We start from the raw sequence: 27,653 nt of genomic DNA, 5'->3' as shown, positions 1-27,653 counted from the left end.
AAGCAAGATTAACCCACATTTCTAACTTAAAACAAAAAAAAAACAAGGAACTACATCGACATCTAAAAGCAACCCATCTTCTTAATCATATAGTATTAATTTGCTTATTTTTTCTTTATGATAATTTTATATTTCTTTCAAAAGGGAATCAATAATCCACAATCGGTACATTGCACCTACTGTTCTTTTTATTTTATGATACTAAATGAGTTTAATACAAATATATATAAGCTAGTATTAATTCTATTTATTTGCAGATTTGCATAAAATCTGATTACTATAAATAGTCAAAGTGGTCAAAATAAAAGAGTTAGTAGTAAGTAGTCATATTACCAATCTAATGCTAATATATTTTTAAAATTTCAAATTTAGCGAACATAAACCAAATTCATTGAACATATTTATAACAAAATAACTTAATGACGTTGGAATAATATCTACATATACCTCACCGTCTCAACCTCTCCAATAGGGCAAATCGATTTTTGGAAATTCAATAACTTTTGAGTAGATTTTTTATTTATATTTGAGAAATTCATCTTCTTTTATACAATTCCAGTGCATCAGTGCTTGTACATGATACATCCAATATAATATTGCTAAAGTTTTTCAAGAAAGTAAATTTAGCAGTTGCTTGAAAATTGACATCCAAACCAAATCCCCCCTTTTCTCCTCCTTCTTTGTTTCTTGAAGCAAATTCTTACAAACCCCATTTCCCTATCAATCTTTGTTCTTCTCACTCTATAGTCTATACAAGAATCACCAAGATTTCATTTTTTTTTTACTTCTCTCTTCTTAGCTGTCTTTGAAAGAGCCCCAGTAGCAAGAAAATACTACTAACAACTACCCCAGCTAATGACATTCTAACTGTTGATTCCTCCTACCCATTATTATAATAACAAATTTCCAAACTTTCTTTGTTATTGGGGCATACCCATTAAATATCTGGTCTTCTTTTGTTGTTTTGAGCCATTTTAGAGTGTTTATTGTTTTCTGTACAGGGAGATAACAGAAAATGATGAGTTGGACTTTGGGTATTTTTGTTCTTCTTTATCTGGCTTTGTTGTTGAAAATTGAAGGCTTGAAATTTCATAGGTCTGAACATACTGAGAGAATATCAGGTACATTTTCTTTTGGATGCTAACTGTTGTGGTTTAGCTTGGAATTATGTGTAATTTCATGTCTTACTGAGATGAGAATACTTTTTGAGCCGAGGGTTTAGGGTCTATCAAAAACAATCTCTCTTACCCTCGCCAGAATCCACTCGTTGGATTATGTTGTTGTTGTTTTTACCTATGTTGCTCGGACTCTTCAATAATGTGGACGGGTCTAGCATCGAAAGTGAAGAGTCCGTGCAACGCACGTTGTTACTGAGATGGGAATACTTATTTGTTATAGTAAATTAGGTTTTTCTTGTATTGGATACTTCATACTTGTATGAATTTCTTTTGGACTTTATGTTTTCATTAAATATGTCCAGATTCAGCTGGTTCCTGCTCTGAAATGGATGTGTTTTGGGGAAACTTAGGCAATGTAGGAGGTTACAAGTATCTGGTCTTAGAGGCACTATTGAAAATTCATGTTAGTGAGATTGACGATATTAGCTTTCATTCCTGTGTAAGACTTTTGTTTAAAGGCTCCAATATTATTGACGACTTCAGCTGGCTTCATTAATGTATTCTAAGTTCTATAGGGATATAGTAGTGGTTAACCCGTAAGATCATTCCTATGAGGAATCATTATAGTCTCAATTATAACAACTGTGCTCACCTTAGAGCTAACCCTGTATAAAAATGAGGTATTTAGGTGTAATTTAGATGTTTTAAGGTTAGTCATAAATTTCCAAGGGGTATTTTGAGACTCTCAATAGAACAGAGTTCCAAATTCTTCTGAGCATATAAACATCATCTTTTAACTTGTTTAAATGGTTTTAGCCTATAATGATTTGGATACTTGCTTACAACACTAAGTATTAACTTCTTAGTTTTCCTTCTATTTCCAAAATTCAGGAAGTGCGGGTGATGTCTTGGAAGATAATCCAGTTGGGAGATTAAAAGTTTTTGTGTATGAGCTTCCTAGCAAATATAACAAGAAAATTCTGCAGAAAGACCAGCGATGCCTCAACCACATGTTTGCTGCTGAAATCTTTATGCATCGTTTCCTATTATCTAGCGCTGTTCGAACCTTTAATCCCGAGGAAGCAGATTGGTTCTACACCCCTGTTTACAGTACTTGTGACCTTACACCAAATGGCCTTCCTTTACCCTTCAAGTCACCACGTATGATGAGGAGTGCAATACAACTTATTTCTTCTAACTGGCCTTACTGGAATAGGACAGAGGGAGCTGATCACTTCTTTATTGTGCCACATGATTTTGGTGCTTGTTTTCACTATCAAGTGAGAATCTCTCTCTCTTTCTATCATACACACACACTCACATAATTGGATAGAACCCACGGAAAGGTTACCAACAAATATCCCTTAGGTTCATGATTATCAGTTTTGTCATTTTCAACTCGATTTCAGTCATTTCTGTCAAGGGTGTTAAAGATGTTTTGGTTACACTGGTTTTGCGCGATTGCAGGAAGAAAAAGCTATTGAGAGGGGAATTCTTCCATTGCTCCAACATGCTACCTTGGTTCAAACTTTTGGACAACGAAATCATGTTTGTTTGAAGGATGGCTCAATTACAATTCCTCCATATGCTCCCCCACAGAAAATGCAGTCCCACTTGATCCCTCCAGATACTCCCCGGTCTATCTTTGTTTATTTCCGAGGCTTGTTTTATGATGTTGGAAATGATCCAGAGGGTGGTTACTATGCTAGGTATACCCATGACTCATGAATAAATCACTTGTTTTTTACACTAAAGCTACTTATCAAAAGGCCCTAGTATTGATGCTTAGTTAATTGATTTATTCATTGTGATTCTGGGAATGAATGAAGATTATTTAAATAAATGATGACTGTAGAAGTTGACAAATAATTTTCTCATTTAGTCTACTCACCACTGATCTCCGAGACGTGGAAAGACAAAATAACTAACTATGTTTATTTCTCACTTCAGAGGTGCCCGAGCAGCAGTGTGGGAGAACTTTAAAAACAATCCTCTCTTTGATATTTCTACTGAGCATCCAACTACTTACTATGAAGACATGCAGCGAGCCATCTTTTGCTTGTGCCCTCTAGGATGGGCACCATGGAGTCCAAGATTGGTTGAAGCAGTTATATTTGGATGCATCCCTGTTATTATAGCAGATGACATTGTCTTGCCATTTGCTGACGCAATCCCCTGGGAAGATATAGGCGTGTTTGTGGCAGAGAAAGATGTTCCAAATTTGGACACCATTCTCACTTCTATTCGACCAGAAGAAATATTGAGGAAGCAGAGACTGCTTGCCAATCCTTCAATGAAGCAGGCAATGTTGTTTCCAACACCTGCTCAATCAGGTGATGCTTTTCATCAGATTTTGAATGGACTTGCACGGAAACTGCCACATGACAAGACCAATTACTTGAAGCCGGGGGAGAAGTCCTTAAACTGGACTGCTGGTCCAGTTGGTGACCTCAAACCTTGGTAGAGGCTGGCTCTTGGTGATGATTCCACTCTTCTGTTTGGCGCCAAAACCTTCTTCTGTGCCAAGCTTGCTTAATTCATCTGAGTTGTAAATTTTAACCATGTAGTCCATGTTCATTTTTGGATCAGTAGGGTTCTGCATTAGAGATATGGGTATGTTCACTTGCCTATTCGTGTCCTTGTGATATTAGGACATTGTCAAAATTTTATTCAGCTTTTGTGTTGCTTCAACATACAAGGTTATTTCAGCATCTAAGCATTCTTAGTTACAAGCTTATGTCGATCCCTGCTTTCCCACCTTTTTATGTTTTATTATCATCCATCACAGCATTTTCATCCATGATAATCGCAACGATTTAGGTGGATCTGAGTGCCTTCTGTTTGGGCGCTGTGTTGGATTGTCTTGCACTCATTGATTGAACGTAAACACTGAATGCTAGTAATATTTTTCCAAACAGGATGTCCCCTTGTACAATTGAATTGTTGAAGCATGAGTGTTTTAAATTTGACATTTCTGCCAACTTTTAAGATACCAATTGGTTGATGGGCAACTGCACAGTTCTAGACAAAGGCAGGAATGCACCCACAAAAAATTAAGGACACAGCAGAAGAGAGACATCAAATGACCCATTATGAATCTAGCAATTGGTTATTGTTATCTTTTCCTTCTGTAGAAATCCACTTTTACAGAGCCAAAGATGCGGCAGTTCAAATTTTGTAGTACCAAATTGACATGCCGCAGTGACAAGACCTATTGATCCCAAATTCTCTCAATAACACTATATCAGTCATACATGACAAACATCAATCTTAATTCAAGGGGTGATTACCGTTTCTGCAAAATTCTTTCAGGCATTCTCAGAGAAAGATCAGAACTATCATCAGAAAACAGTAAGCTTTGAAATATAAAACACCTTATGATTTACTATAATTTAAATAATACTAATTGAGTTATGACTTATGATTTACAAGATGTGGGCAGTTGGGGGGGGGGGGATTATATAACAAGAAATCATTCCTGGAGGACAAATGAGCCTTCTATTCTTTTCCCCAGGGGTTGTGAAGCAAAACTCAAAGGATTTAGCACATCGTTAAAACTTGAAGAAGGAGCAGGCTTGAATTCATAAGGACCTCCTTTTACACCCCAAACCTGCAACATTTGGAAGGCAAACAAGCCTTGTCAGAGGTTTCAAATAAATGGATATATAATCGAGACAAGATACACAAGACAGGTTATAACTTTTAAGGAAAAAACAAGTACATAGCATATGGAACTAACTTGATTGCCATCATCATCAAAGCCTCTATCCCAGGCATGTATCTCATTATTCTTTAACACAGCAAGTTCTGAGGTACAGTATGTCGCACCATTCTGCTACATGGGCAAAATAAACTTCCAAAACTTAATAGGAAAGGAGAAAACATCAAAAGCTATCATGATATGGATCTCACCACTAAGATTAATGAAAAACTTAGGGAAATACCCATGAATTAGGAAATCCATCTGCAGGTGTTGAACCTTCATACAAGCACCGTTTCCCACGCTCACAGCGCTTTAGATGAATGGTAGTCAAATGTTCAGCAATGTCCTGCACATAACGATAGAGCTAAACTGACTTTCCAGCAAATTCCTAAATGTTTCCTCCAGGTTACTGTATGTTCTAACAGTTTTATTTCCATAACAATCAAACTTCTATGAAGTATTTACCAAACTAAGAATTTATTAAACAGTTTGTCATGGTAGACTTGATTTATTTAAGCAACAGAGATATGACATAAGAGAGAACGCATCTTACAAAGGTAAAGACTGAGTCTATACTCAAATGTAAAATATAAACAATAGATTCAATCTTAATGTATTTGAATATTTACCCCAATAACTTCTTCGGGTTGTGGACGCTGATCCCTAGGGCGATCACAAAAGTTCTTGTACTCCTCTGCATCTCTGATAGCATATGTGCTTAACTAGTTGTACAGGAAGATAAAGAAATATTATTAGGAACTGATAATGGAATTAAAGGCTGCAATATTATTACCAGTGCTTGTTTTCCATCACTGGGTTACCCCCCCCCCCCCACACACACACACCCAAAAAAAGGGAAACTGCAGGAGAGTTACAGGAATTCTAGAATTCAGCTGCATGAACACCAGGCAACCATGTAGGGAAGGTGTATTATTCCCATTACAGTCAGTGCAGAAAGAATATTTTCCTATCAACCAGAAGACCATGATCATACCTTCATGCTACTATTCAGACTCCTGATAATCCTCCTCACCCACACCCACCAACAATAAATTAGAATGAGTAATTATTCAAGCGAACAAGCTGTAAGTGAAGTAGAATTGTACCCAATCATATTATACTACATGATGCAACAATAAAGGATGATGGTTCTACACTAAAGTAAGTGTTTTAAATTTATGCTGCTCATGCCAAACATAAGTGTGAAGAGGCTTAGCAAGGGGAGTAGAATGCAGAGCAAAGTTTAGTCACAGAAATATGAATTTGGACCAACCTCAACATCACATTTCAACTCCTTTGCACAAGGCTTGACCATGAAAAATCTCTGCAAAAGAGTTCTGTTAGAATTTAAGTACTGAAGTTCTCTCAGCTATAAGAGCAACAAATCAAATTAAAAACTTCTGCCATCTTATGGGATTATGTATGTTTCAGCAATCAAAGCAAACCAGACAGAAAAACTGGACTAGAGCTATCAGGTCTATAATATCACAGATAGAAATGTCAAGAACAAACAAAAAATTATTGGATTTCACTCACCTGTCTAAAGGGTTTGTGTGGTGTTCGCCAAAATGCCTACAAAACAAAATTAGATCCATCGTAAACTGATCATTCTTGGTTCAAACCTGGAGCATGAAACAAACAAATCGAGATATAGAGATACTTACCTGCTCAAAATATAAAACCTTAGAGCCATCTACCATGTCTGCAGCAGGACATGAAAGCCATCTAGACATGAAAATATGAAAGGTGAATAAAAGAAAATTTTCAAATAAAAAAACTTTCACCGTGTCTTTTCTACATCAAGAGATGACCATATGCTAGAGCCTAGAAGCAAAGCTCCTGGAGAGAAGCACACTCACATGCCTGAAGGGATCATTCGAAGATTGATATCCAAATTATGAAAGGTATGCATCCTAAAGTTTGTGACTTCCACAACCAAGGGTGTGACCTAGAAGTGATCAAAGAAGTGGGTTGACAATCATGACGTCTCAAGTTCAAATCCTAACAGAAGCAAAACCACTAGGTAATCTTTTCCAATCTATTGAAGCTTTGATGGATAGAGTCACTCGTTACATGTGCTGGTGGGAGGTACCCCATGGAATTAGTTGAGCCGCACACAAGCTAGCCTAAACACTACATCTCTCAAAAAGAAAGGTTTGTAACTTTGCAGGCCAATCGAGTAACAACATACAAAAGTGCCAAAATATCAACATTTAATAAAATCCACTTCTACTGTACACCTCCAATAATAAAATCCACTAAGCCTCATTACAGACCAGTTGAAGGTTAGTTACTCAATCAGCTCCATTCGAGCCAATCTCCAATCATGAAACTGAAGTAAATAAGATTCAACACTACTTAGCTATTATACAGCTGGAAATCGGCTATGCAAAACTCACACAAGCAAATTTGGCAGCAACCATTTCTAACACAAATCCAAAATCAAAAGAGGAAACAGTAATAACTTCAAACGAAGAATGTAATACCTGAAATTAAAATAATTATCAGGATCCCTAGCAGCTTGCTCCTTTGAAAACTACAACAGAACTCAAAAATATCATTTATTATCACTTGCACAGTTCTAGAGACCCAAAAGATAGCAGAGATAGAAAGCAGTAGGTCGCAAAAAAAAAGTACCTTTTCACCGTTAAGTGACTCTGCGACAATTCGAGCATGGTCCCAACGTGTAGTCGACTTAGTTAGCCGCCGGAGCAATAAGGCTCCTCCGACGAGCACCAACGACTTGAGAACCGCTCCACGAGCTCGGCTCCACCCGTTTGAGTCGGGATCCGACTTAGAATCCGAACCCAAACCCGAGTCCGAGCCCGTACACATGCCGGCGCTTTAATACTTAAAGTGGACTCTTCAACAGCAGTTTATTTAACAGATAAATCATCTTAGCTTGTGCTTCTCAGCTTTCTGCAAAATCTGTACTACTGAAAATGGAGTAATTTGTATAAACTTTGCCTCACGCCGTCCGATCAATTACCACCACTTGTTTTTTCAGATGCGACGATACAAAACGACTTTGGATAGTAGAATCTTACACTGGGCTGAAGCCCATATCAGCCCAACCTCAAAGGCCCACTTTACTACATCAAATGAACATTTTACTAAAAATATTGAAAAAACTAAGCAAACTAATTAAAAATAGGGCAACTTTCACGTATAGCAAATAAAAAATTTGTATTTGTATGCTATAGCAAATTTTGCATAATTGCGCTCCATAGCAAACATAGAAACTGTATAATTCGCTATACATATACAGTTGAAGCAAATTGTATAATAAAACAAGAAAGAGAAAGACACTTGGGTAGAGAACTGTATAAAAACAAAGTGTATAAAACGAATTGCATTATTATAAGTGTATAGAACGATTGTATACAATTTGAATTTCTATAAAATAAGAAAGAGAAAAAATAAAAGAGACTTGACAAGGAATATACAATTGAATCGAATTGTATAAAACGAGAAAGAGAGAAAGGCAAAAAAAAACTGGGCAGGGGAATATTTTTATTGTATAATTATAAGTGTATAGGACGAAAATATATGTACTTGCATGCGTATATACAATTTTCTCACTCTTTATACAAACAGAAACGTAATTTATACATTTCGCTTCTGTTTGTATAAGTGAGAAAGGCGAGGGTGGCGATCGAGATTTGGGAGAGTGGCAAGCGAGATCTGGAAGAGGGGAGAGAGGGGAACAAAAATAGATGTATTTATACAATTTTCTCTGCTTTATACAATTAGAAACAATTTTTATACACTTGTGTTTGTATAAAAAGTGAGGAAGCGTGCGAGAGATTGGAGGAGAGTGACGAGCGAGATATTTGGGAGAGAGGCGCCTGACAATTTTTTGCAAACGTTTGCTATGGAGCACAATTAAATCAAACCCTAGCTACTCTATTTATTTTAGATTATTAGTTTGCTATTATATACAATTTTCCTTTAAAAATATTCGCCTCTTTACATAGACACCCAACTGATAATTTAGATTTCTTGGTCATATTATTGTGGTATTTCTGTGTTTGTTTGATAGGAAAGCGAAATAAAGTTATTCTAGATCTCTAAAACAAAATGGTGACTTTTATAAGGGATACACCAATTGAACTATTTCTAAAGACCCAAAATTATATAATTGAACATCCTTTCCTCTTTTAAACTTGATTCCAGACATTTGGGAAGAAGATGATGTTTGGCTCAAAAAGATTTTTTTGCAATATTTTAGTTCTACAAAAACTGATTTTTTAAAAAACCAAACATAAGCTATTAGTTTAGTGGGGATTGTATAAGAGAAAGGAAAAAGGTTCAGTAAAGTCCAAAAATTAGGAAATCCTACCCAGAAATAAACGAAATATAATTTGCCTAAATTAAAGGGGTGAAGGGAAATTTGGCCTAAGCTGTAATTCGTTTTGAACGAATGAATTTTTCCTGAATTAGTTTGGGTTGGATTATGAAATATTAAGTAATTTGTAGTTTGTGGCCTAATTTATATCTTATTAAATCAAGATAACATTGATAATTTTTTTCATTCTGCCTCTAAAATTAATACGGCCGTTGAAAGTTTAAACAAATTTTAAAGATATAATTTTTTTTCTAAAAAGCTAATTAATATGTACAAAAGGGTAAAATAGTAAAGTTGATCAATTCAATAATAATTTCTTAATTACCTTGTAGTGTTCATCTATTATGGGACGGAGGAAGCAACTTTGGGAATTGGTGATTTTGAATTTTTACTAAATATATACAGATAGCTTAAACGCTCATTGCCTTGTCTTCACCTTAACCATTCACCTCCAAACTTCCACTCCCTTATAATATTCTTCTAGATTACAAACAAATACAAGTTTGAAATAATATTTTGTGCAGTGTGTATCTAACACATACAGACCAGTCACTGAAATGTCATGCCATATGAAAGTGCAAGTTAAAAGGAATGTGTATGTATTTGGCCCAAACTATTAGCATTACAAACTCAAAACATGGGCATATTCAAGTAGCAGTAGGTAAATTTTTGTCATACATCTTCGTTCATTTGTCACTTTTAAATCTTCTGTCATGAAACGAAGCAAGAAGTGAGTGGTCTTCAACTTTTTGATCTTGCAATGTTATCTTTCCTTTCTCTATCTCCTTGAAGCAGTAAGCGGGGGCTTGCCACTTAGAATCCTCCAGCACTTTCCCCACCTCAAAAGTTATAATATGTTCGATCAATCCTGCATTATTTCACAAATATATATCCAGCAAAAAATTAACATGCGCAGATCTAGAGAGGCTGAAAAAAGGAACGGCTTTTAAAGTTTAAACTTAACACAAAACGCTAGCTCATGAAACGAGTATTGTTCATGTACCCAAAAACTATATAAACAGATACATCATACATTTTAAATCCTTTCACCAATGTGTTCTAACAACCAGCAAACCCCAAAACCAAATTCGAAACACGAGTATGCAAAAATACTGATTGATTTTTTTTTAAGAATATGGAATTTTGATGTATATAATTAAATGAATCAGCAGTCTAACTCAATTAGAATATTAACAGGAATTGCTCAAAATCATATAATAAAAGCATACGTACCATCATAAAAATGCCAATAAACAGGTATCTGGGTAGCAACATCTTCATAATAGTGTAGGAAATCAATCTTCTCCCAAACATTACAGAGAAATCCATCTTTATACCTCTGGCCCAAATAATTCGCACCTTCAAGCCAATTAGGTCTCAAAATCCCCACAGGGAAATGCTTGACTATGCATTCCTGGGTAGAATCCAAAGTGAAGTAAAATGAAGTGCCGTTCTGCCATTCAACGTCGTACAATTTTTCCCCCAATTGGTATTGGTTTATATGCAAGTACCTTTTGTTAGGCCAATCGTACCAGAGATCCACTTTCCTGAGACCTCCTGTGTAGTTCATGATGGTAGTTGCATGGAACTGGTGCGGCCATGGTGATGGAACTGGGTCTGTTGAATCTAATTTCAATGCTATTGAAGGAACCCAGAAAGGGGATAAAGTGAACAGGAAGATGACGTTGATTGGAAAATACATTTTGTTCTTGTTTCTCAGTCAGAAATCAGTAATGAAGTGTATCGAAACTCAGAAGGGAATATGTGGACCATACAACACACAACAATGAAGTAGATAAGGTGTATGTCACACTCAAAAAATAAACATGGTAATTTATTGGTACCTATATGGATGACCGAATTGGTGCGGTAAATTATATTCCTAGTTTCCCGAAAGTGTCAGCACCGAGCTTATCTAGTACAATTTACATATTTTGTGTGGTCTGTAAGTTATTGCACAGGAGCAGGTTTATTCAATGCACAAAGGATAGTGTCTGTGAATTCTCTTCGGGAAAAAATAAAAATATATATTGGTCAAAGAAATCGAACGTAGAAGGCAGGATGTTCTTTCTTTAGGAGTATGTGTGCGGTTCGATTTAGTGATCTTTTAAAACAGCTAATGCTTATAATTAAAGAAAGACATATTTTAAGTAGTAAGCTATGCGATATGCTGTAGTATGCATTGCTAATCTGTACTAAAAGTTACAAATGGTACACCAAAACACAGGCAAATGATCTTATATCTAGGATGTGTCGATGTGATTATTAGAAAACCAGACCACCCTTTCGCTTCAGCTCTTCCCAAAGTTAACACATCCTCCAGAGTTTGACGACTAGGTGACAACTTGTACCGATACATATTGTTTCCCATCAGCAATATAAATTAGCATCGTGTAACATGAGTACTCTAGCTTTTATATGTACTCATATCACATTTTCATTCAAAAGCAAAAGAAATGGGCTGATTCTTGAATGTGTCTTCAATTCCCACTTTAGAAGTTTATTTCACGCCTCTCAGCAAAAAACTTACCACTCACAAACTGATCTGAGGTAAGAGCAAGCCAGACTGCAGTATCAGCAGCTACTTCAGGAGATGTATGCCCAGCCCAATCAGTCATGGCAGTCTTCACCCAACCTGGACAATAGCAATTCATATATATCTTTTGGCCCTCTGGCTGGTCAGAAAGTATTCTTGCCATTAGCCTGGTGTAAGCATTAGCAGCAAGCTTTGACAATGAGTAGTCTGTGAATACTTGTGGCCATCCCCCAGATTCCCAAGTTCCATTTTTTACTTGTTCCAAAAATGAGTTCACAGTACTATCAATCAGTTCCTCTGATAGAGAATCCACATCCTCCAGTTGTTGTCTCAAGCTGACATTTGCAATTCTCTGGTGGGCATCAAACAGAAGTAGATCATTTTGAGATGTGAAGATAAAAGCTATTTGCATATTAGAGAACTCAAGAAGTTGTTGCTTTTGACAAATAACAAATATCTCCTATGAAGCATTACAAGGGTGCAGTACTGAAAAAAACTTGACTATGAAGTAAAAGAACAAAAGGAATACTCTTCCGACAAGATGAACAAGGGCAATAAGAGTGAGAAGAAGAATAAGAATGAAAAGGAACAGTAAGGCACTTACATTCCTTCTGCCGTTAAGTCTCCCCAGTCGTGAGGTCACATTAACAATTCGAGCGCCAAAAGGAGACGGCCTCATTAATGGAATCATAGCTTTAGTCATACTTTTGGTGCCGAAGTAGTTGGTCTGGATAACAGTTTCGGCATATTCCACTGAATTATCTGTGCCGAAATTGAAATTGACTCCTGCATTATTGATCTAAATACTTCCATATCATTAGCTGAAAGGGCCAGATTTACCAAAACAGTTAACAGACAAAATTGATAACCGCATGAAAGTAAAATAACACCCCCCACCCCAAACAAAATAAAAGGAAAATGAAAAAATAATAACTAAGAACACAAACTGTGAAGTACAAGAAAAATTAGCACCTGGTAGTAAGCTTTTGTAACCAGTACGGTTCTACACAGTAATGAAGCAAGGATTTCACTAACGGGAGTCAACATATAAAGAAGTAACCACACGAGGAATTAAAGGGATTCAACATATAGTATAAGCATTAAAAAATTTCTATCTAAGCAATGTATTTTGCAGTAAAGGCGGGTCTATTGACATCCCTTTGGACAAGGTGGCTCTGCAACTGGATGTATATGCGACTGGATCAATGCTAGATTACAACAACACGTCTCAGTCCCAAATAAGTTGGGGTCAGCTATATGAATCCCCATTTCATCATTTAAGCTCATATTGTATCATCATCATAAAGATATGATGGAGTAGACGGACCAATGCTAGATTATATAGAGAAAATAGAGTAGATGGATTACCAGTATATCTAAGCCACCATAGTTTTCCTTTATCCAGTCAGAAAATGTTTCAACTGATGCAGGGTCTACAATATCCAATTGATGAAATACCACATTCAAACCTTTTTCTTGCATGATTTTCGTTGCTTCTTCACCAACACGAGTCTCTCGTGATGTAAGAACTACTGTTAAGCCATGTGAGGCCAGTTGGTGAGCAATTTCAAAACCAATTCCTCTGTTTGAACCAGTCACGACAGCGATAGTTTCATTTGACCACCATCTGAAAATCATCTTCCGTCTATAAGTGTAATGCTCAGAATCAACACCGTAAAGTAAACCAACTTTAACTGGATGAACCATATTGCATCTTGATAATTATGCCATGGAAATAGTAATTATCCAGATCTTCCAATAACTAATAGGAACAATAAGCCAAAATATTATCAAAACACTTTGGAGCGTCATCTTAGTTAATTACCGAGACTGATTGCCAAGTAATCAAAGAACTAATAATTTTCCAATGATACAGTCACTTTAGGTTATGATTCATAGGAACTCTTATGATATGTTGCATAGACCATAGATGAAGTACAGAGGCAGCTTTGGAAGAATGGAAGTAAACCAATTGTACACCAAATCATTATTCTCATATTTTTTCTCTAAATCTGCTGCTAAGCTGATTAGCCAATCAACAATGTCATTGTTTCCCATCTAACAATACTAGAGTAAACATGCAGAAATAATGCACCAAGCATAACCGTTTTAGGTTTCTGTTCTCTGAATAAGGTTCTCAAAACACCTTACATCTTTGCATTTCTAATTTCGTTGTAGCAAAAAACATACTTCTAAGAGAACAATATGGTCACATTATTAGAATCCAAAATGCAACATTTGAATTTTGAACTGCAGAGCTGTTTGTCCAATAAGCATAAGAACACACAAACAATCTTCAACCTAAAAACATTTCCTTAGATACTAACTATATGCTTTTTGAGTTTGTCATCTTAACTATCATATTCAAGTATGTCAAAATTGAATACACTAGAGACTGTTCCATTATCTACACACAGTTTCCACTCTTGTTAATTTAACTAAAACCCAATGCTAAAGCTACAGGGCAAAATTAAACACTTAACAGTTAGACCCTTTGACTTGTCATTTTTCCTCTGAATCAAATGCAGAAACCCTCAATTCAGGCACGGATTTTTTCGACTCAATTGAGAACAAAATGCAAAACATATCAAGAAAGTTTTTTTATGGATCAAAGAACTCACCTTTGTTGATCAGAATAAGGAATAGTACGGAGAAGAGAGATCTGTTGGCGTCTCTGCTCTCTTCTCTCTTGCGCCCTCTCCTTTTTACCCATTAATTCTTCGACTATTAGGGTTCTAAGCTCATGCTATTCTTCACCTTGTTTCACTACTCATTTCCAGATTTAGTTTTGTTTTGAGAGTTTTAGAGCAAACCCTCGTATTCATATGAACAAGTAAAATTGTAAAAATAACAACAGTATTTTTTTTTTTAAATTCCTTTGTCTTTTTTTTTTTTTCTTTTCCATTTTCACATCTCAAATTGAAAAGTAATGCCATTAGTCATTTAAGTCTTGGAAACCAAGTGACACGTTTATTCCTATCAACACCCAATATTGATGTTCAATAAACGGAGTCCAGTTGTCGCTGTCTCTATTCTTCAACTTCCACATACTTTTTCCTTGTAAACAAAAGTTCAAATTTTTACTAGTTAGTTTCCAAGAAAAAAGCTCCTTAATTCCTTTGGTTTTTTTTTTTAGCCCTACACAGTACCATATCAGGTGAGTTTATCTTTCATCTCCTTTTTATGTATTTAGTATGGATGAAATGTGCTATAGACTTTAGCAGAGCCAACCTCAAAAGTTAGTTCAAGTATAATACCTCTCTTATGCTCAGAGTTGGAAGGCTGGACATTTGGAGCATGCACAAATTAAATATGAATTCGCTATTAGTAAATCATGAATTGAGATAAACCTAACTCTAATATCATTTTATAGATTTGGGGCTCAAATACTATATATTGAAGCCTTTGTGAATAGAGTTGCTCGGTATATATAGGTGAGAGATAAAACTCGGTACCTGTGGAATTAGTTTGAATAACACGGTTATTAAAAAAGAGTTTTCCATGAATAGTAAATTTATGTGGAAAAAGTTATTTGTTAGTACCATTTTGTTTTCTTTATAATCAATTAATGATAATAAAGTTGATGAACTAAGTTATCTACTAATCTATCTAGGAACTATTGTTGTTAGATGACAAAAGTGCTGAGACCTTTTTAACTCCTCTAAAACTTAACCTATGGATGTTTAACTGGTTGAAAGTGTTGTTGCCAGATATATAAACAAGAAGTGAGTTGTTGAAGTGAATAAGATGGCATTCGATTCAAAGAGCAAGTTGCTTGTGCTGGTAGTCCTACTGCTAATAACGATTCGCCCAAGCTTACAAACTCGACTAAGAAATGAAAACAAAGTTAGAACTGCCACTTTCCTATCACCAAAGTTTGTGCTCGAACCTGGATTAGTTGCTAACAAATTTTACTACAACATCGATTTCCCTAAAGGCCATATTGCTATCAAAAGTTTTGATGCTGAAGTAGTTGATGAGTCGAGGAACCCTGTTCCCCTTTATGAAACATATCTCCATCATTGGCTTGTGGTAAGATATTATCAACAAAAAGGTATGGAGGTGTCAAAGTACCACGACAATCTGGGGTTCGAACAGTCAGATTATATATTAGTTAGGAACTCAGGGATATGTGATAGGGATCTTTTTCAATATTTTGGCCTTGGGTCTGAAACTCGTAAAACAGTACAATATGTTCCAGACCCTTACGGGATAGAGGTTGGTAATCCTTTAGAAGTACCTCCTGGATATGAAGAGAGATGGTTGCTTAATGTACATGCAATTGAGACACGAGGTTCCGAAGATAGGATGGGATGCACAGAATGCAGGTGTGATCTTTATAATGTTACGAAGGATGAGTATGACCGAGATATAGAACCAAATTACATTGGAGGCTTAAGATGTTGTTATGATGAAACAAGATGCAGAACAAGAGAGGGGTTTCAGGGTCCAAAGAGAAGTTTGTACCTGAAGTACACAATCAAATATGTTGATTGGCATGCCTTCATTAAGCCTGTTAAAATATATATTCTTGATGTCACTGATACATGGAAAAGGCGGAAATCAACAGGACTTATACCATCTAGACATCATTGTCAGGTGATGAACACTTCTAATTTGGTTATTTGCTTTCAATCACTCGATCCCAAACTAGTTGGAATCAGCAATATTAAAATCCTCTATAGGATATCCAATTAATGCATGAATAAGAGAGTCAATAATTTTGTTGAACTTTCTTGATACAGATTGAATATGAAGTTGAGTCATGTTCTGCTGCTGTTGCTAATAATGGATGCATCCATACAAAAAAGATAAGTGTAACTTTGCCAAATGGTGGAAATGTTATTTATGGAGTTGCTCACCAGCATGCAGGTGGGGTTGGTTCAACCCTCCTTGGAGAGGTACTTTGAGATGTTAACATTTGTTTTTTTGGTCATAGTCATCTCAGAATCTGTTTTATTCCACGACTTTCCACTTTGCTAATTTATTCACCTAGGATGAAGTTTTTCTTGGTGATACACTTGTAATGTTGATGGATTGTATATTAGAGAGGCTGTTTCTGGTTTACTAACCTGAATACAGGAGATAACAGTTACAGAATATCAACATGTCCTGCTTCAAATGTATTTGTGGTGAGGAAAATAATCAAATTATTGTTCTCCGAGGGGCATTTTCTTCCATCTCTATGGTTTGATCATTCATGCATCAGTACTGTACTTCTTTGGTCTCCTTTTTTCTCTTGATTAAGAAAGTGGCATAGGCTTGGCCAAATTTCATCAGACCTAAAAGTCAAGTTCCCTTGTAAACCAGTCTACTTATAAAGCACCTGAACGATGCCAATGGGTCGATCTTATGGCAAAACTGTCAAAAGCATCAAACTTTTAGGGACTCATTTTGTTAATTGCAATTGTTATCTAGATCCTAACAATTGTAGAGTATTGCTTTGTTTTCTCTTCAATGTCTGGGAAATCTTAATAGCTATCTTCTTTGGTTAAGATAATTACTTCATTAAACTTTTTGAAAGTTAGTTAATGTGGCGTCACCGTCTGTGGATTACAAATCCACACTCCCTTTGCGAGTTGATTAGTAGATGCTAGTCCTTAGTCAATCTTTACACGTGAAGCTCTCACAGAGGGTTGGTATTAAGCTAAGCACAGCTTGGTTCCTTCTTTCTCTATGTACTGTATTTATCTGTATCACAATAAAATCCTCAACCAACTTCAGTACTCTGGTTAGTGAATGAGGTGACGATAATGATTTGTCGCATATCTATTTGAAGTTGTCTTGATCGTCATGTGATCGTTTCTGCACGTCAAAGGAATGCAAGGTCTGCTGATTACTGTTTCTTGTTTCTTCACTAAATTGTTTCAGGATGGAGGGGTTATATGCTCATCTCTTCCAATCTATGGAGAAGGAAAGGAAGCAGGAAATGAGGCTGGTTATATTGTTGGTATGTCCAGTTGTTATCCCAGACCTGGCTCTGTCAAGATATCCAAGGGAGAGACTCTGACTTTATTATCAAACTATAGCTGTGATCAAAGGCATACAGGAGTTATGGGCCTGTTCTATTTATTGGTTGCTGAAATGTCACGGCAATCTAGCTCTATCCTGCATTCTAAAGACAACGTAAGATCTTGCTTCATGTTCTTCTCTGAAATTGTGAAATCTTTTCAGGTGTTCTGATGTAGTGAACTCTCAATTAGCTGAATATAAATATGGTCTGTGTAGAGAGTTGGTAGGTTAGGAAGGTTTTGAGACGTGGGGCTATAGCTTGGGAGGAAAAAGATGTCCGAGTCACCCCTATAGTTGAAGTGTTCAGATGAAAAAAATTGACAAGCTTAAGTAGCCATCAATGTATTCTGCCTATTCATTTTATTGTTTCAAATGGCCTCCTCTCAAGTACCACAAAAGAACCTAAACTTAGTGTTCCTTGTTTCTGCAGATCGGTGATATTGTCATACTACATAATGCTGTTTGGGCATTAGCAGGGTTTGGAATTGCAGCACTTGTTGCTGCAACTGTAACTTATCAACATCAGAGCGAAAGAGAAGAAGGGTGTGAATCGATCCTAATGTGATGTTCTTTCACTTTCAGCCTTATAATGTAGCATGTAATCAACTGTTTCAACTCAAGTTGGTTCTTGGTACATATGCTAACTTTTAGGCAGTTTAATTGTAAATGTTTTAGTCTATGGGGTGCTTTGATACCTGTCTTAGTTTTCTAACTACATGTTGCATATAGTGTATATTCATCTTTTAGATAGTGTGTACTTAAGAATAACTTTATAGAGATGTAACGCGTTCAAAGCTAATGCAATCATATCCGCCTTCAAGGAGAAGACCAAGCCAGTCCTCAGGCAGTGTGCAAGATAAGACGCGATCCATGAGAAGATCTGATCATCAACTAAATGCAGATGGAGAGCGTCTAGTCTGTTAACATTGTATTACTCGCTTGTATGCTGTGTCTGTATAGGCTACTGGTTTCTTAAATGCATTTGGACATGGTCAATACTCAACATATGGTCATGATCAATGGCTGTTATTTTCCTAGTGCAACAAGCCTGTCAACGAATAATGAGAAAGTGATAACAGAATGAATTTCGAGGCCTAATTCAATTCGAAAGTTAGCTCAAATGTGAGTTATAGACAAAATTATTGTCATTCATCTCACTTCACGAGTGACAACTAGGGCGACTTTTTCAAGGTAAAAACTTAACCAGACGGTAACTTATTGCATTGAGTCATACTGATCAATTTTTATTGATTAATCGAACTATATTATCTTTGATATTTTATTTCTCTCTATACCATTTATTCACTGACATAGATTTTTATAATAATAATAATGGGGTCTTCACGATATATTTTATGGCAAACGTGTGGTCATTACTGGCTCCCTTTATACATTTGGCATAAAAAAGAGCTGAAGTCATCAAAATTGTCGTTGTTCATCCCTTTGCACCCAACAATATTTTATATGCTGTGGCCCAGCTAATAAATATATTTAGGGTTAGTTTATTTCTAAAACAAGGTTATACCATGATTATAATAAAGAGCAATATGCACCTTCTGCAAGGACAAAAAATCCCATATCTTAGTGAAAAAATTGTCCCAATTTTAGTTAGTACGCATAATTAAGTACTAATGGATTTAATTCATAATAGAAAAACAAGTGGATAACAATTTGAAATAAATAAAAAATTTGATCATATAAAAAATTGCAATAATTAATAAGAAATGAATTGTCACAACCACGTCGTCTTTATTGCACCTAAAAACAATAAACACGTGGTTTGAAACCTGACATCCTTCCATTGGTCCACGGTTACTGCGTTTTATTCACGAAACCAAAATTGGCCCTTTTACCTTTTTCTTATTCATTTTCTCTTTTTGCGGAAAATAAAATAAAGATATTTACTCCCTCAGTCTCTTTTAATTTGTTAAAAATAATAAATAAATAAAATATTTTACAAAGTAAATAGAAATGGAAAAAATAGTACAAACTTATGATCAACTTTTGTCAATTCAACTTTACTCCTAATCATTTCATGATAAAAATTTCAAAAAACAAATTAACTTGTTAATCATCATGAATTCTAAAAGAAAAACATCATCAAGATTTCTCTTCCACGCACTTTTGAATATTATTAGAGCAAGAGACTTTTCAGTTACTATTTATTGTCCCAATTGACCCTTTTCTGCTTTAGTGTAAATTAAATATTTAATTTTTTAAAAAATTTAATATTTATAGTCGCTTGTAATATTATACTGAATATGTTATTATTGCTGATTTAAAATGTAATGTACCGTATTTAGTGTTTAGTCTTAATCTTAAATTAGTCATGTAATAAACAACATTAAATTTAGAAACTTCGAATTATGACCCGAATTAAACCGGGTCTATTCATCGGGTCACTCTCAAAGAAGATCCTCCACAAATATTCTCTTCTTCTTCTCCCCTCTTCCAATAATAACAAATCTAATTTCTTCTTTTTCCTCCACTGTAAGGTACCTTCTGTTCAAAGTAGCGTTAGATCTGTGAAGAAAAGATCTATAAATAAAAAATTCAATCGTTTTGCCTATGCTGTGAAGAAATCGGAAGAATCAATTTTCTGGCATGTCAGTGGCTGGAGAGGCCGTAGAGCATGTGAATTTTCCAGCAATGGCAACAAAGGACCGGTCCGGATGTTGTAACCCGGTGAAGAAGGCCGGCCCGGTTTCGTTGGACCATGTGCTATCAGCTTTAGGTGAAACCAAGGAAGAGAGAGAGTCGAGAATCAGAAGCCTGTTTGGTTTTTTCGATTCTGACAATGCGGGGTACTTGGATTATGCGAAAATTGAGAAGGGTTTGTCTGCTATGCAAATTCCAGCGGAGTATAAGTTTGCTAAAGAATTATTGAATGGTTGTGATGCCAATAAGGATGGAAGGGTTGATTATCAGGAGTTTAGGAAATACATGGATGATAAGGAAATGGAGCTGTATAGGATTTTTCAGGATATTGATGTGGAGCATAGTGGATGCATCTTGCCGGAGGAACTATGGGATGCCCTTGTAAATGCTGGTACTTTACTGTTATTCATTCTCTTAAAATGCTTTACCTTCCTGGTTCCTAGATTAATGGTCAAGTATGAATATGATATTGGCTTTTTGATCACTGGGGGAGTAAGTGGTTTGGATGTACAATACAACTGTCTATTGTGGTTCATAAAAGGAACCTATCTTATTGAAAATTTGCACCGTTGAGGTCCCAGAACTAGTTTGATAAGTCCTGATTATTTGTTCGGATACATTTTTGTAAGTTTGAACCTTAAATGGCTCTGCTATTCAAATTGAGGTTAAGGGATCAGTTGCCAAACTGGACTTAGTTGGAAGTTTGTGTTTAATGTATGCTCTGTTGGGAGCTGTGGAATGAAACCCACAGGAAGAGTAACCACAGTTACTTTATTAGTATAAACAAATGAATGAAACCCAGATATACGTTGAAAATCCTTCTGAGCTTTGCACTTGTTGCACCAACATTACTGTGTTAGAGAATTATGCACTAGGTAGTCTCAAATATGACAAAGTCATCAATAGATTTACCACCCAAAAGAGGAAATTTTCCTCCTGTACCTGATGCATCAAACTTCCTTTCACCTTACTGCTCTGTGGAACTTCTTTTATTGTGGGACTTTACTTTTCTGCTAAGAAGCTCGCTCTCGGTATTTTCTGCACAATCTTTGTGGAACATCTGAACTTGTCTCCCAGTAGTTGTTCTTGCACCACTGTATATTGCTCACTCATTGTGAAGATATCTCAAGTCATCATATGGGTATATAGGGATCTCAGCATCTTCGATCCATCATAACCCCACCTCATACTTTTACCTCAAATTTATAAAACAGATACTATGAACAGTGACTTTACATGAAGAGTTGATCATAAGTATGAATAATAATGTTAGGTATTATACCCATATGCATAGACATAATATATATGTATCTATTCTGTGCTTGTACGTATCAATAACACTTAGATGCTTCAATCCTTATCTGCTAGTTGTTGAAGAATGGAGAGTAAAATGTTCATGATAAACTTGAATCTTAGACTTTGGTTACTCCCTCCGTTTCAAAAAGAATGACCTCCTTTCCTTTTTAGTCTGTTTAAAAAAGAATGACCTCTTTCTTTTTTTGGTTGTAATTTTCCATGTGGCATGTTTAAGGCTACAAGATTAAAGGGCAATTTGTACATTTGAGATAACTTTAATTAGGACCACATGATCAAAAGTCTTCTTTATTTTCTTAAACTCCGTGCCAAGACAAACTGGACCATTCTTTGTGAAAGGGAGGGAGTATCTTCTTAATAAGCTCCCCATCTGATGAATTTCATGATGGATATTCAAGTATTCTTGTCGAGGAGCTCTGCCTTCATAAGGTAGGGTTGGTCTACGTACACACCACCTCCCCAGGACCCCACATGTGAGATATCACTGGGCGTCTTCTTGTTGTTATGTTCTGGAGCTTTGGAATTGTGGTTGGCATTTTGATGAATTTGCTTTAGAAAAGTAGTGATTGGTTGATCCAAAATCAATATTTAGAATTTTTTCTTTTTGGAGTACTGATCTACTGATCTGGGTTGGCATTTCTCTGTTTATTATTTGTATTTTGATGAATAGAGTACTTCAATCTCAATAGTATAAATGCTCCAGAAGGGTGCTACCACATTTTTACAAAGTTACATGTATATGGAGTCTTACAAATTAATATTTACATCACCTATGTAAAAAGGTGTTTAAGGTTTTAAGCAACTACGCTTTAAAATCTCTACAACAATCAACAAGTTATTTCCCCTCATAGTATCTCCTGGTTTCCACAAGGACCACATAATGCATAGGCCACCTCAATCTATTCTTCTCTGCACTGGATCTCTACTCTTCATTTATTCAGTAGATATGAATTGTGTAAGTCATAAGTTCGTCGTGTTAAGGTATTTTCTTTAACGTGTGAGTATCTATTTCTCTCGCAAGATGGTATTTAAAGCCTTTAGTTTTGGAATTGGCATCTTGGTGATGTATATTAGGGCAAGTTATCTGCATAGCATTGAGCAGATATGAGTATGTTTGTTTCGTTACACCTTATCACTGGATCATCCATTTAACCCTTGTCACCCCCCTTTTTGTCATGGGATAAGTAGTCCTGCTTAGCTGACTTGTCGCTTTGATACTCATGATTTCAGTTGAAAAAGGTAAAATGTGTGTCTGTAAAATCACTTCATAGCAAATTGGTGCATTATGCTATTATAGTTGTTCAATATTTGCTTTATTGAGCAAGATGTTAATGTTTAACTGTTCACAATAAAGTTGTAGTAGTATTTTGATGCTCTGAGGTGCCACTTCTCTAAGCTCAGATGGTTTTTGATTCGTCTTCAATTTAGCTACAATGGTTTCACCACTTTTAGTCTGATTTTGAAGATGCTTTTGCACTTTCTTTTCTGGTGCCTGTGATAAAATAATTTTTCTAGTTCTTAATTTTAATTCTTAGACTATTTCTCGCGGGACTTCTTCAATTCTTTGATTTAGAAATATGCAGAGTAGATTGTCAAGGCTTATACGGAGCTAAATTACGTGGTTAATAAGTTGGCTGGTTGACGATGATATGGTGCAAGAATTCATATTTTTTTTATTTTTATTTTTGATGACAAGGGAAACCCGCAGCCGCTACCCTTTGGGTGCGCATAGGGTAAAAACCCCACTCCTATGCAATAGCTCGCAAACCACATAGGAGAGGTAACCGCACCAGGCAGGGTAAAACCCCCACTCCTATGCAATAGCTCGCAAACCACATAGGAGAGGTAACAGCACCAGGCAAGCCTGGATGCAACGAGCTCGACCCAGAAGGCAAACCCCTTGCTTTCGCTGGCAAGGGGTTTCGAACTTGAGACCTCCAACATGGAAGTCCCAATCTCAAACCACTGGGCCCCGAAGGGTATAATTCATATTCTTGTAGCTATAGGATGCTTAGGATGGCCATGATGTTCTCTACAAGTTACTCATAGTTGAGGAGAACTGGTTCTTTACACTGAAATTAGTTAACTCTTTCTTTCTCTCTGCTCTAGACAATGAATTACATTTAGATGAGTTTGAGTTTACCGTTGTGTAATCAAGCTGGGGTCCAGCATAATCAGGTCAAGAGTTGGTGTTTTGAAGCAATTCTGTAAGCGTCAGGGAAACCAATTGTTGTATGGATTGTGTGTCTTTTTCCGTAAATATGGGCAAAACAACACGACTATCATTTTTCATATCAATTCTGCTTCTTTTGAGTCAGTTTAACTTTAACACTTTTGGAACATGTTCCTAGCGCTTTTTGGTATAAGTTGGTCCGTGTCCTTCAATATCAGACCTACACTAGTTGGAGTTCCATGGAAGTTAGAAAATCCATCAGGAAAATCTGGATCATGACCCCAGCTTATATTTTTTGGGTTATTTGGAATGAAAGAAACAGGAGACATTTCGACGGATTTTTCACTCCAATGTAAGCTTAAGGCTAGTTGTTTGGTTAACCTTTTTAGTTGGGCCTACTTTCCCTTGTAAATAACTTAGATCACTACCTGGACTTTGTCAGCTCCTTAGCTCTATAAATTTTTTGTTCTTACTGAGCTGACAGATCCCCCCTTTTGTATCTTTCCATCTACTGGATGCCTTAATGAAATCTCACTTCATCAAAAAAAAAAAAACTTAATAATGTGTCTCTGTTCTCATATACTCGAGATTCTTTTACTCTCATGTTTATTCCAAACTGACTCACTAATCTCTGAACAAACTGACATTTTGATAAATATGGGACTACTGTCAGCGTATCAATAAAGATTGGAACTTATTTCCAACTGGTTGTTTTTCCTACATCTATACTTTGCTTCAGTTGTTTTTTGAAAATAATGAAAATCTACTTAGTTTAATTTTGTTTATTGAAAATCTTTTTGGGGCGTTTTAAAAACCTAAGATTATTTCTTAACCAAACAAGATGACCTAAAAAAAATTCAATGCAAATGGGGCTTATGTTCGAATTGTACAGTACGAATTGAGTTGTATGTACATTCAGTCATTCATTATTACCACCAGGTATGAGCTTTCCAAATAACTGTGGGTAATTGAGATATTTCTCATGCAAGAAATAAGGTAGGGTGCCTGACAATTAAGTCCTTCAGATGGTGCTTTCCCGTCATAATTATTTTTCTTCTTTTTGTCTATTTTTCTTTTTTCTCTGTTTTCCTTTATGCTACAGATTCAGTAATGTTGCTTCATGATAATCAGATATGTGTGTGACACTGTTGACACTTTGTGCTTTAATTAATTTTATTCTTTTCTAGAATCTGAATATGGGCACTTGAAATAATTATATGTTCTTTCCTGGTTGCTCTACTCGTTGCCTTTGTTGACACAAACTTTAGGGCCTTTCAGTTTATTTTGGCTCCCCATCAGTATTAAGTTCCCTTGCTCTCCTGGTCCACTTTTCTCTATCTGCAGGAAAAGTACCTGTTTTTACAATTTCATGCTTACTAAATAAAGGTGCTAAAATGATGGCCCATTGATGAATTTGCATAACATATTCAAATTGGATTATCCATTTATTATCTGCATACTAATTTTTCCTCTGTTATTGCTCAATTATTTGCTTTTATGATTGCCATCTCTTGGAATCTAATTTTGTTTCTGGCTAGAGGAGTTTTCCATGTTCATTTCCATGTTTTTTAGTTGTCTTCCTCTTATAAGCTAGGGCAGTTTCTTTCTTGCAGGAATAGAATTAGATGATGATGAACTTGCACGGTTTGTGGAACACGTGGACAAGGATAATAACGGAATTATCACTTTTGAGGAGTGGAGGGATTTTCTTCTACTCTATCCACATGAGGCCACCATTGAGAATATTTACCAATACTTGGAGAGGGTATGTCTTGTAGATATTGGGGAGCAGACAGTCATTCCGGAAGGCATCAGTAAGCATGTTCATGCATCCAAATACCTGATTGCAGGTGGAGTTGCAGGAGCTGCTTCGCGTACTGCCACAGCACCTCTTGATCGCCTTAAGGTCATTTTACAAGTGCAAACAACTCATGCTTCAATTGGTCCTGCAGTCAAAAGCATATGGAAGGAAGGTGGTCTATTGGGGTTTTTTCGTGGCAATGGGCTAAATGTGTTGAAGGTTGCACCAGAAAGTGCAATTAAATTTTATGCATATGAAACCTTGAAAAATGCTATTGGTCGTGCCAGGGGTGTTGAAGATCAGAGAGACATAGGAACTTCTGGGCGTCTTGTGGCTGGTGGAATGGCAGGTGCAATAGCACAAACTGCTATATATCCCATGGATCTTGTTAAAACTCGGTTACAGACTCATTCATGTGAGAGTGGCAGCGTTCCTAGTCTGCGAAAACTATCAAAAGACATTTTTATACAAGAGGGACCTCGGGCATTTTATAGAGGATTGGTACCATCTCTGCTTGGAATCATCCCTTATGCAGGCATTGATTTAGCTGCATATGAAACTTTAAAGGATTTGTCAAAGGTTTACATTCTTCATGATAGTGGTACAGCTTTAACTTGTGCCTTCTCAACTGTTACTACCTATTTTCTCCAAGAAAATGAAAACTAATTTCCTACGAATTGTGCATGTAATGCAGAAGCCGGCCCTCTTGTGCAACTGGGATGTGGGACTATTTCAGGAGCCCTGGGAGCAACATGTGTTTATCCTTTGCAGGTTATTCGGACCAGGTAAACTCTGCAGTTTGATTCTAGGATCCAACAACTGCCAATTTTTCTATTTGGAAGGTGTAGCTTTCTGGTTTATCATGTGCCGTGCCGTTTTTTTACTCTAAATTGTACTCTTGCTAGAATGCAAGCTGATTCTGCATACCAAGGTATGGCTGATGTGTTCCGAAAAACAGTTCAGCGTGAAGGCTTCAGGGGATTCTACAAAGGACTTTTTCCAAATCTTTTAAAAGTTGTGCCAGCAGCAAGCATAACCTATCTTGTGTACGAATCAATGAAAAAGAGTCTAGATCTTGATTAGCTGACATAGAGTCAGCAACAGATTTAAGGTTCAAACTGCTGATGAAGATGATGATGATAATGTGACATTAAATAAGATAAATTTAGCTCATTGGTGATATGATTATCAAAATCATACACCTGATTTTTGACTCCCCATTGGTTATCGATATCGGCGGGGTTATAGTTATAGAGTTTTGTTTGTAGATTCAACTGACAAAATGACTACGTTGGCAATTGAGAATAGTCCTCTTTTACAATGTATGTCTGAGTTATAGGAATATCAATTCTACACTTTTTGGCAAGTAAATGTTAAATGAATACAGTGATGTGCAGACCTTTTAAGGTTTTTGCTATATGGATTATATGCAAGTGAGATTCAACTCTTTATGCTCATTGCTCTCTGCACTTACTTTATGCAAATAAAACAATTGTAATAATAATGGTAATTGTAACTCAAGAAAAACTAACCTCTAAAGTAAGTACAATCATCTATCTAATATATGATCCTAAGACTTAAAATAATCCTATTTAATATTCTAGTTCTACAAACACGTGTTAATCAACGCATTAACACTGGTAAATTAAAGACAACAACAAAATGTGCGATTCATAGTGATAGAGTGCACACAGATCTTACCACAACTTCATGGACGGCAAGATTTAGTTTCTGAAAGACCATCAGCTCAGCATAGGTTTTTAATCTCTATAAACGGTCTCTTAAATAAACTTTACTCATTTTTTTTGCATTTTCTCCAAATACAAAAAATAATAATATGATTCATCGTGCTGGTGTATATTTTTTGTTGCAGTTTGGATAGGAGAAGAGTTGCATACGTTATAGGAGTTTTTTTTTTCTTATTTTACTCACTATAATAAATAAATTAATTGAAAAGATTTACTTACTATATTTATTATTATGATTGGGC

The 27,653-nt window shown here is 36.0% G+C and overlaps 6 protein-coding genes across 8 annotated transcripts; 3 read left to right on the top strand and 3 right to left on the bottom strand.

Annotated features, from left to right (window-relative positions):
• The first annotated feature begins 542 nt into the window (after positions 1-542).
• On the top strand, positions 543-3,855 carry LOC107021047 (probable beta-1,4-xylosyltransferase IRX10L). Its single transcript, XM_015221620.2, has 4 exons — positions 543-1,121; positions 2,010-2,398; positions 2,586-2,827; positions 3,069-3,855. The coding sequence occupies exons 1-4, from the start codon at positions 1,016-1,018 to the stop codon at positions 3,580-3,582; spliced, it is 1,251 nt and encodes a 416-aa protein (XP_015077106.1). The 5' UTR covers positions 543-1,015; the 3' UTR covers positions 3,583-3,855.
• A 518-nt stretch (positions 3,856-4,373) lies between these two features.
• On the bottom strand, positions 4,374-7,841 carry LOC107023802 (chromophore lyase CRL, chloroplastic). Of its 2 annotated transcripts, none has more exons than XM_015224610.2 (9): positions 7,459-7,841; positions 7,308-7,357; positions 6,486-6,546; positions 6,358-6,393; positions 6,095-6,145; positions 5,451-5,543; positions 5,063-5,167; positions 4,858-4,953; positions 4,374-4,728 (listed from the first exon to the last, which is right to left on the bottom strand). In XM_015224610.2, the coding sequence occupies exons 1-9, from the start codon at positions 7,654-7,656 to the stop codon at positions 4,591-4,593; spliced, it is 828 nt and encodes a 275-aa protein (XP_015080096.1). In that variant the 5' UTR covers positions 7,657-7,841; the 3' UTR covers positions 4,374-4,590. The 2 variants fall into 2 exon arrangements, with proteins under 2 accessions (XP_015080096.1, XP_015080097.1); XM_015224611.2 differs by having other exon boundaries at positions 4,455-4,728; positions 4,858-4,950; positions 7,459-7,820.
• Positions 7,842-9,613: 1,772 nt separating this feature from the next.
• Positions 9,614-11,007, bottom strand: LOC107023670 (uncharacterized protein At4g14100-like). Its single transcript, XM_015224431.2, has 2 exons — positions 10,403-11,007; positions 9,614-10,037 (listed from the first exon to the last, which is right to left on the bottom strand). Exons 1-2 carry the CDS (start codon positions 10,869-10,871, stop codon positions 9,856-9,858), a joined length of 651 nt encoding a protein of 216 aa, XP_015079917.1. The 5' UTR covers positions 10,872-11,007; the 3' UTR covers positions 9,614-9,855.
• A 267-nt stretch (positions 11,008-11,274) lies between these two features.
• On the bottom strand, positions 11,275-14,612 carry LOC107023668 (carbonyl reductase [NADPH] 1-like). The gene is made up of 4 exons (XM_015224430.2): positions 14,327-14,612; positions 13,074-13,332; positions 12,310-12,504; positions 11,275-12,057 (listed from the first exon to the last, which is right to left on the bottom strand). Exons 1-4 carry the CDS (start codon positions 14,416-14,418, stop codon positions 11,662-11,664), a joined length of 942 nt encoding a protein of 313 aa, XP_015079916.1. The 5' UTR covers positions 14,419-14,612; the 3' UTR covers positions 11,275-11,661.
• Positions 14,613-15,418: 806 nt separating this feature from the next.
• Positions 15,419-18,786, top strand: LOC107022446. The gene is made up of 4 exons (XM_015223052.2): positions 15,419-16,304; positions 16,451-16,606; positions 17,577-17,831; positions 18,148-18,786. Exons 1-4 carry the CDS (start codon positions 15,453-15,455, stop codon positions 18,280-18,282), a joined length of 1,398 nt encoding a protein of 465 aa, XP_015078538.1. The 5' UTR covers positions 15,419-15,452; the 3' UTR covers positions 18,283-18,786.
• A 1,375-nt stretch (positions 18,787-20,161) lies between these two features.
• Positions 20,162-27,120, top strand: LOC107021001 (calcium-binding mitochondrial carrier protein SCaMC-3-like). Of its 2 annotated transcripts, none has more exons than XM_015221563.2 (4): positions 20,162-20,766; positions 25,476-26,264; positions 26,358-26,448; positions 26,569-27,120. In XM_015221563.2, the coding sequence occupies exons 1-4, from the start codon at positions 20,322-20,324 to the stop codon at positions 26,744-26,746; spliced, it is 1,503 nt and encodes a 500-aa protein (XP_015077049.1). In that variant the 5' UTR covers positions 20,162-20,321; the 3' UTR covers positions 26,747-27,120. The 2 variants fall into 2 exon arrangements, with proteins under 2 accessions (XP_015077049.1, XP_015077050.1); XM_015221564.2 differs by having other exon boundaries at positions 20,634-20,766; positions 25,462-26,264.
• Positions 27,121-27,653: the final 533 nt, after the last annotated feature.

The sequence above is a fragment of the Solanum pennellii genome, chromosome 6, assembly GCF_001406875.1.
Source record: "Solanum pennellii chromosome 6, SPENNV200".
Taxonomy (NCBI): domain Eukaryota; kingdom Viridiplantae; phylum Streptophyta; class Magnoliopsida; order Solanales; family Solanaceae; genus Solanum; species Solanum pennellii.
This window is presented reverse-complemented; position numbering and strand designations above follow the sequence as displayed.